The sequence below is a fragment of the Adiantum capillus-veneris genome, chromosome 18 (genome assembly GCF_014529385.1).
Source record: "Adiantum capillus-veneris isolate H3 chromosome 18, ASM1452938v2, whole genome shotgun sequence".
NCBI classification, from domain to species: domain Eukaryota; kingdom Viridiplantae; phylum Streptophyta; class Polypodiopsida; order Polypodiales; family Pteridaceae; genus Adiantum; species Adiantum capillus-veneris.
The window spans coordinates 4,822,516-4,830,531 of NC_140948.1; the positions used below are offsets into that span (position 1 = coordinate 4,822,516).

An 8,016-nucleotide genomic window follows, 5' to 3' on the forward strand; every position below is an offset into this window, starting at 1 on the left:
TTACTCTCTCTCTCTCTCTCTCTCTCTCTCTCTCTCTCTCTCTCTCTCTCTCTCTCTCTCGCAGTCATCAGGGCTATAGGGCACTCTTTCATCAGTCCTCCTTCAAATTTAAAATGCAGAGGTAAATCCCAAAATTTGTAGGTGGGATTACACTAAACCTTGGTGTTTTTCGAGCATTTTCCTTTGTCTACATATTGGGTGGATTCTCTCTCTCTCTCTCTCTCTCTCTCTCTCTCTTTGCATGGACTGGGCTCTCTCTCTTTCTCTAGCTAGAGAGAGAGAGAGAGAGAGACAGAGTGAGGAAAGGAGAGAGAGAGAGAGAGAGAGAGAGAGAGAGAGAGAGAGGGCCCATTACATGGACAAAAGAGAGAGAGAGAGAGAGAGAGAGAGAGAGAGAGAGAGAGAGAGAGAGAGAGAGGTATTGTATGTGTTTGAAATTTATAAGATGGACAACATTTGAATCTTTGCAAAAGTCATCACAACATATTTTCAAACTAACTTTGCACCAACATATATAGAGTAAGTGATATTTCCCATGCCAAAAAATATAACATCCATAGAGACTTAAGATTTATACGCTCAAAAGCGTAGCCTACGACATGATCTGCTGCGGTATCGAACCACCCATGGCCCACGATGTAAAACACATCTACCAATCACTGGAGGAAGAGATCCTAACACAAAAACACGTAGGAACCAAGCACCGAGACTAAGATTTTGAGCAAACATAGCATTAATTGGACGGGTTCTGCCTAACTCTGCAATGGTGACACGTGTTCTAAATCCTCTCTGAATAGCAACTTGAATGTAGCACAGCAGCTCGGATCATATGAAGCATGATATATACCCACCATCAAGAATTCTGGGTAATATTGTGATCTATAGCGAAGCAAAAAGCTATTAATATAGATAGATATTTTGATACACAAAATCTATTACTTTACTATATCAACATCAACATTGTTACCTTGCTACATCCAAGTCCTCGAGTAGATGAATCACCTGCATGGCTGTGATTGGACCCCTCCATAATGGTGGATCTAATACATAATCGTTGACTGTGAGATTTAAATTATTTAAAGTATTGAAATGTCACAAACACACATATATAATATTTTACCTCGGACGTGTCGAGGTCGTCTCCCTAGTGTATAAGTCACAGAGGCATTAGGATCCATCTTCATTCATACATATACATATACATAAATAAAGGATTATAAATTCATCAAAAAGCGCATGAATCATAAATCTCTTAGCACTAATAAATCTTAGTCAATTGTTTCAACGAATACACCATGTTTCATAAGAAGATATACTAAGATTATAAATGAAAAAGAAATAGTTGCGAGAGTCACCGTGCTTTTTTATTGGATGAAACATATCCAAACACGTTAAACCCCATGGCAAGGGGGTGGTAGGGGGCAGGTCAATTGCAACACCTCTTTGTAGACAATGTTAGAAGTGTATGTTCTTTGATCTCCATGTCTACTAACGCTTGTTAAGTGACTATCACCAACCACAACCTTGATGGCAGAAGAGGATCTCACGCAAGACATTGCCACATATAGTTGACCATGGGTGAAAACAGGTGTTGGGAGATACAATCCAAGAACTCCCAATGTTTGGCCTTGCACCTTGTTGATTGTCATCCCAAAAGCACAACATAGGGGAAATTGGCGACGTCTCAAATCAAAAGGGAGACCTTCTCTAGACCCTGTAATGATTTCTGCTTCAATCACTTTGCTGTGGAATTGCTTACAAATCAAACGTGTCCCATTACAAAGACCACTTATTGGATCCAAATTGCGAAGCAACATAACTGGAGCATTCTGTTTCAATTGTAAAACATGCGGTGGAAAACCTCCCCCAAGATCTAAACTATTTACAAACTCACTTGTGAATAAAATGCTATCACAATTTGATTCACACACTACGTCTACACTGACATATTCCTTATAAGTACCAGGAAATTGTTGCAAGCCCAAATTGTTTATAGCATTCACCTCCTTGTTCCGTGGAGCCAAAATTGCTCTATCCTTGAAAAAGGTTGCATGGCAAGTCTGTGTTTCAAGGTCTCTATATATGCAAGCAACCAATGCTTGCAAATTATTTTGTGGTAGCATCATGTAGGACGGCAAAGCCACATTATCAAGTATGCCCCCATCACAAACATGGCCATTACCAATATCAAGTGTCCACTGCACAAACTCTCTTTCAATAACATTACTAAAACAATTGACCACTCGCATATTCTGTGTTAGATGCATGATTTCTTTATGTTGCCAAATGTATGAGTGGCACAAAGATGCATTGACAATGTCTTCTCTTCCCCCTTTACGCACAACAGGTAATATCTGTCTGAAATCCCCACCAAGGAGGAGAACCTTTCCACCAAACAACATGTCATTTTTCATGACATCTCTTAGTGTCTTATCAAGAGCCTCAAAAGCGTGTCTATGAGCCATGGGGGCTTCATTCCATATGATCAGTGAACTCATTCGCAACAGCTCAGCAAGCTGGCTGTTTACTTTAATGTTACATGTGGACTCAGAAGTTATATCAATAGGGATCTTGAATCTAGAGTGTGCAGTCCTTCCATTGTCGAGAAGTTGTGCTGCAATCCCGGACGATGCACATGCCAAAGCTACTTTGGACTCTCCACGTATCCGAGAGAGCAATGCATTGTAGAGATAAGTCTTTCCCGTTCCACTTGGACCATCCAAGAAAAAAACAGTCCCTCTGCTCATGCCAACTACTTGTTAAACCCGATTGTAAGCTTCCCTTTGCCCAACATTGAAAGATGATTCCATTCGAGAAGACAATACTCTTTGTTCCTCTCTGTTATACATGAACTCTTCAGCAAGCACTCCATGCTCACTCATAGTTTGCAGTGTGTGATCCACCTGGGGCATTCTCGAATAATCCGAGAGCCTCTTTCCATAGTGTTGAATCACTGTCTCTAAGTTTGATAAAGCTTGGTTTTGAGCCATGTGTTCATAGATATTCGCCCTCATATGATATACATGGTCCTCAGAAAGCTCCTTACAGAAGCGATTCCACAATGCACCAGGATGTATTGGATTAAAAAAAACCAAAATGACTACAAACAGTAGGCGCAATTGTTGCCCTGTTTGTTGAAAAGAAGCTTCTTCCAAACAAAGAAACCATTCATCATCAACTTGCAGTAATCCTCGTGCATTACATGTTTCTTTAAATGTGTCATATACTTGTCCATTGAAGGTTTTAATATCCTCAAAAGACTTACATCCTTTGCACATGCTGAGTAACATATGCAAATAGTACAAATCTCCAGCATTGGGAACAATGTGGTACATTCTTCCAATCATGTCACCAATCTGTCTTTGAGTCCATGTTCTACTTGCTGGCTTCCAAACCCACTTTGTTGGGAAGTCTATGTACAACAAATCGTTGGCCTCTGGATATTGTTGATTTGCAACAAACCACTCAGGATTGTCTTTTTGCTGACATCTCCCTCCACCACACTCTGTACAGTCACTCTGTCGCTGAAGATGACTTGATTTTGATGAGGCAAGTGAGCTTGGAGCCTTTGTATGTCAGGTTTCTCTTGATGCATATGAAACCCAAGTATACGCCAAATAGCCTCAGATGTTGATACATATCGAGCATTAAGATAGTTTGTAACTTCATTTAGAAGCCCTTCACTATCTTGTAGAACAACAGTGGCCTTGTCATGTCCCTTATACACATACTTGTAGAGATATTTCACAGCAGATATAGTGGAGAAAACCTCCACATTGATATGTGCATTGTACCTTATTGACAAAAATGGATTGTATGGAACAATCCATTTATTACTCATTTGCACTTTATTACAAACAGTGTAATTTCCATCATCCCTCCTCATGTACATTGGGTATCCATCCCTAGCTACAGTAGTCGACGCGCTGAAGCTTCGAGGATATTTAAACCTGCACTTTCCATCTTTCATACATGGAGCATTCTTATTCAAGTTTCCACACGGGCCATGCACATTACACCGACTGATAACATCATACAACCGTGGAAACATTACTTTATCAGGAAGCTCTGCACACACAATCTTATCATAATGCAATGTCTCTGTTGGCTTATGCTCAGATGGAAGTATCAATAGAATGTGAGCATGAGGAAGGCCTCTCTTTTGGAACTCAATCACAGAAATGTGTCCAATGACCTTACCAAAAATAGCTCTCTTAATCAGCAAGCCCATCAAATCCTTGAACTTATGGTAGAAAACATGGGCAGTAAGATCAGGATGATCATTGGATGTCTGTCTGGGCAGTAATGCATCCTGTATCTCTTTCCATCCAGGATTGCATGTGAATGTAATGAAGAGATCAGGTTTTCCTCTCTTGCGTACAATTGCCATGGCATCCTGGTACAGCTGGTGCATATAGCGAGGGCCATCAACATACGAAGAAGGCAATACAACCCTTCTTCCAACATTAGCACCCAATAACAGTTCTCTATCATCCCTTGCTCCATCTCTTGCTCCAACCATATATGTCAAGCCTTGATACACCTCACTGCGAAGTTCACTTTGATGATTACGAACCCACAAAAGCCTCAACTCCTCCATACAACTATATGCATCAACAATATATTGTTGCAGTATCCTACCACCACGTAAAAGACATTGTGTTGTGTCATCTCTAATTTGCAATCTATACTTGTAGAAATCCATCGTAGAAATATACTATGTAGTTCCATTTACTCGCTCTCTGTTTACTTACACTCTGTTCACTTGGGGTATGTAAGGATTCCAACCTTCTTCACCATTCGGAAATAGCAACACATATAATAGAGGCATGTATGACCTATGGCAATTTGAGATTCTTTTTAGACCACCACCCAAAAGATTCAACACAATATCACGATGGCCAATGTTTCTCTCTTCACCCTGACCGGGCATGATTGCAGCCACTTCCACACTTGTTGGAGCAACATATTGCCAGCCATTTGTACGCTTCTCAGTAATGACCATCCTAATCTCCGGAATATTGGAAGTTTGGACCATTGTAGCAAACCCCCTAAAAGCTTGAACATACGGATTTACTCGATGCATCATCGATTGCAAGCTTTCCAAAACATTTGGTTTGAGTTTTGAAACATGATTCATCCTATTTTGCAACTCATTCTCAGTGTCAAAAAAATACAACTGAGCAAAGCGAGGGATTTGACCTGATTGCTCTTCTGGCATCAATGGACCAATGTTATGATAAATAGATCCATGCACCTTGAAGGTATAGATTCCTTTTCTTTGGCAGAGAGATTCATCTATATGAGCTCCCAAAGAATCAAATGCCAACACACTATTGTATGATTTGATATGTTTCAAGAATTTTCTACTTCTAGTATTGCCCCCGTGCATCAATTCCCTTAATTCTAAAGGAGGTTCACTTAATGGTTCACTTAATGGCGGCAAAGAAACATTTCCTGAGTTGCAACAACTCTTCCCCACAAATGTGCGAATGGTCTTCGCTTCTGTTTTCCAAGCTAAAGCACCACATAAGGAGCATGCAAAATCCAAGTTTCCTATGTTGTGAAGAATACACTTTTCATGAGAAAGAGACAACATAGAGATATGCATCAAGGAAGTGGTCTCAGAATATAAGTAGGTGATAGATAGACAAAGTGTCTCAACTTTGGAGTAATCTCCCTCTCTGGAGACAATTACAGGCTCCTCAGGAACATCTCCATTATTGGCTTCCAAATTGTCTTCCACTTCAATCCTTACATAACTTTGCGAGAGAATTGACTCGTTATCTACATCCATCGCAATCCTTCCCTGAGGAAATTCATTGCATCGATTCACGTTTATCAAATGGTGGAAATCTTCCAAGCGAGGCACATCAATCTCACCCAGAGAACGTCGAACTCTATCTCACGATGTTGCACGTCGCGTAGCTCGAGAGGCTTGACATATCCTACTACGTCTTGCATATCCAAGAGACAACACCTTTGGACCAATAGCCATCTGTCCAAAAAAGAACTCTTATAAGTACTCACAGATATATATAGGCTAGTATCTAGAGAATTAAGAAGAGAGTATGGAGAAGAAAGGATTTCCCAAATATGTCTATCTTTCTTTGAAGGAGTCAGTGAGAGGAGGCTTGCCAACCCACATGGTAAATGTCTATATACTTCTATATCTCATCTAACTACTACTAAGGATATAATTGGGGGAGCGAGTCCATCCGATTAGCCCATTGACGATTGTCGCTTAAGGCTTGGGTTTTCCAACAAATTTCCATTGCAGTTACAACGCGCCAGTCTGCACGTCAACCGGAATCTCGCAGTCGATGCAGATGTGCCAAGTTAACCCATTATTGGTCGACCCATTATTTGCCATTTTGGCAACCCACATCAAGATGGATTCAAAGGTGCATCCAAATAAGCCCTGAGGTGCTTCATTATGAAGAGTTACCATGGTGATAGGTTAAGGCCTGAGTTTTAGTTGGCAATTTTCCACTGCGGTTACAACGCGCCAGTCTGCATGTCAGTCGGATTCTCGCAGTTGATGCAGACGTGCCAAGTTAACCCATTATTGGTCAACCCATTATTGGCCATTGAGGCTTGAATTGTTTTGTACATTCCGTTTACGCAATCAAAAGCAAATACCATATCGGCAATGGTGTGCATGTGATTGCATTGGGAGAGACACTCTCACTTTGAATCTGCCAAAAATAGACCAGAGCTTTTTGACCCTACCCAAATTGGGCATATCTGGCAATCAATGCATTCAAAGAGACGGCCTCCTATATAGGAAGCTCTCTCCCACTTTTTGTGCTTTATGAAGTGCTTCACATTTGTCATACCTAGAAAGAAGTCAGACATTGCACACACCTAGAATTTGTGTGTGTGTGTGTGTGTGTGTGTGTGAGAGAGAGAGAGAGAGAGAGAGAGAGAGAGAGAGAGAGAGAGAGGGCAAGGGGGGGCGGGGAACGGGAGGTGTGACTCAAAAGACACAGTGGCAACAAAAATACTACAATTATGGAGATCCTCTGAGAATGTAGCAATCAATGCATTCAAAGAGACGGCATCCTATATAGGAAGCTCTCTCCCACTTCTTGTGCTTTATGAAGTGCTTCACATTTGTCATACCTAGAAAGAAGTCAGACATTGCACACACCTAGAATACTTTGTGTGTGTGTATGTGTGTGTGTGGTGTGTGTGTGTGTGTGTGTGTGTGTGTGTGTGTGTGTGTGTGTGAGAGAGAGAGAGAGAGAGAGAGAGAGAGAGAGAGAGAGAGAGAGAGAGAGAGAGATTCATTGCAGCATAACTTGAGAGGGAGGGAGAGAGGGCGGGGGGGGGGAACGGGAGGTGTGACTCAAAAGACAGTGGCAACAAAAATACTACAATTATGGAGATCCTCTGAGAATGTAGTATCCAAAGAAGACAACCAAGAGTCGTGAGCAAATTGGTATCCACTACATACATAAGCCTCCACCAAAATGTAGCCAATATCCCCAAAGCCACCAAAATATAGATCCGCTAAGCCTATAAATGGGAAATAAGTGAGTATGTTTTTTGGAGATACCCTCCCCCCATTATCCAAAGAAGACAACCAAGAGTTGTGAGAAAATTGGTATCCACTACATACATAAGCCTCCCCCAAAATGTAGTCAATATCCCCAAAGCCACCAAAATATAGATCCGCTAAGCCTATAAATGAGAAAGAAGTGAGTATTACTATCGATTACATAATTCACTTCTTGCAAGGGTTGCCCTGCTTTGAACTGGATGGAACATCTCCAACGGCATTAATCCCCTTCTTGGGCCAATGGGTTGTTACCAATGCATGGAGCTTGTTTGAGATAGATCTAACTTCGGAGACACCTGTAGTATGTTGTATTGCTACGGCGGTCAATTTGTTGCTAGTGCTTCGTAATTCAGGCACAATGCTTTTGAAATCCATGTTATCCTTGTCAAGAAGGGACCTCTCCAAGAGACTCATGATTTTTGCCTGGTTGCTTTCTATGCGAGAAAGTTGTC

At 41.2% G+C, this 8,016-nt stretch overlaps 2 protein-coding genes across 2 annotated transcripts; both read right to left on the minus strand.

Annotated features, from left to right (window-relative positions):
• Positions 1-1,391: 1,391 nt before the first annotated feature.
• Positions 1,392-2,747, minus strand: LOC147435166 (uncharacterized). Its single transcript, XM_086489080.1, has one exon. The coding sequence runs from the start codon at positions 2,745-2,747 to the stop codon at positions 1,392-1,394; it is 1,356 nt and encodes a 451-aa protein (XP_086345206.1).
• A 12-nt stretch (positions 2,748-2,759) lies between these two features.
• LOC147435167 (uncharacterized) lies at positions 2,760-5,964 on the minus strand. Its single transcript, XM_086489081.1, has 4 exons — positions 5,884-5,964; positions 4,755-5,809; positions 3,613-4,637; positions 2,760-3,505 (listed from the first exon to the last, which is right to left on the minus strand). Exons 1-4 carry the CDS (start codon positions 5,962-5,964, stop codon positions 2,760-2,762), a joined length of 2,907 nt encoding a protein of 968 aa, XP_086345207.1.
• Between the last annotated feature and the right edge of the window lie 2,052 nt (positions 5,965-8,016).

Excerpts from the sequence above, each read along its gene's own strand:
- LOC147435166 (XM_086489080.1), bottom strand. The coding sequence starts at position 2,747 with ATGAGCAGAGGGACTGTTTTTTTCTTGGATGGTCCAAGTGGAACGGGA.
- LOC147435167 (XM_086489081.1), bottom strand. The coding sequence starts at position 5,964 with ATGCAAGACGTAGTAGGATATGTCAAGCCTCTCGAGCTACGCGACGTG. Across the intron at positions 4,638-4,754 it reads ATACCCCAAGTGAACAGAGT|GATACTGCAACAATATATTG; the intron begins GTAAGTAAACAG and ends ACGTGGTGGTAG. Across the intron at positions 3,506-3,612 it reads AACATCTGAGGCTATTTGGC|AGTGTGGTGGAGGGAGATGT; the intron begins GTATACTTGGGT and ends GTGACTGTACAG.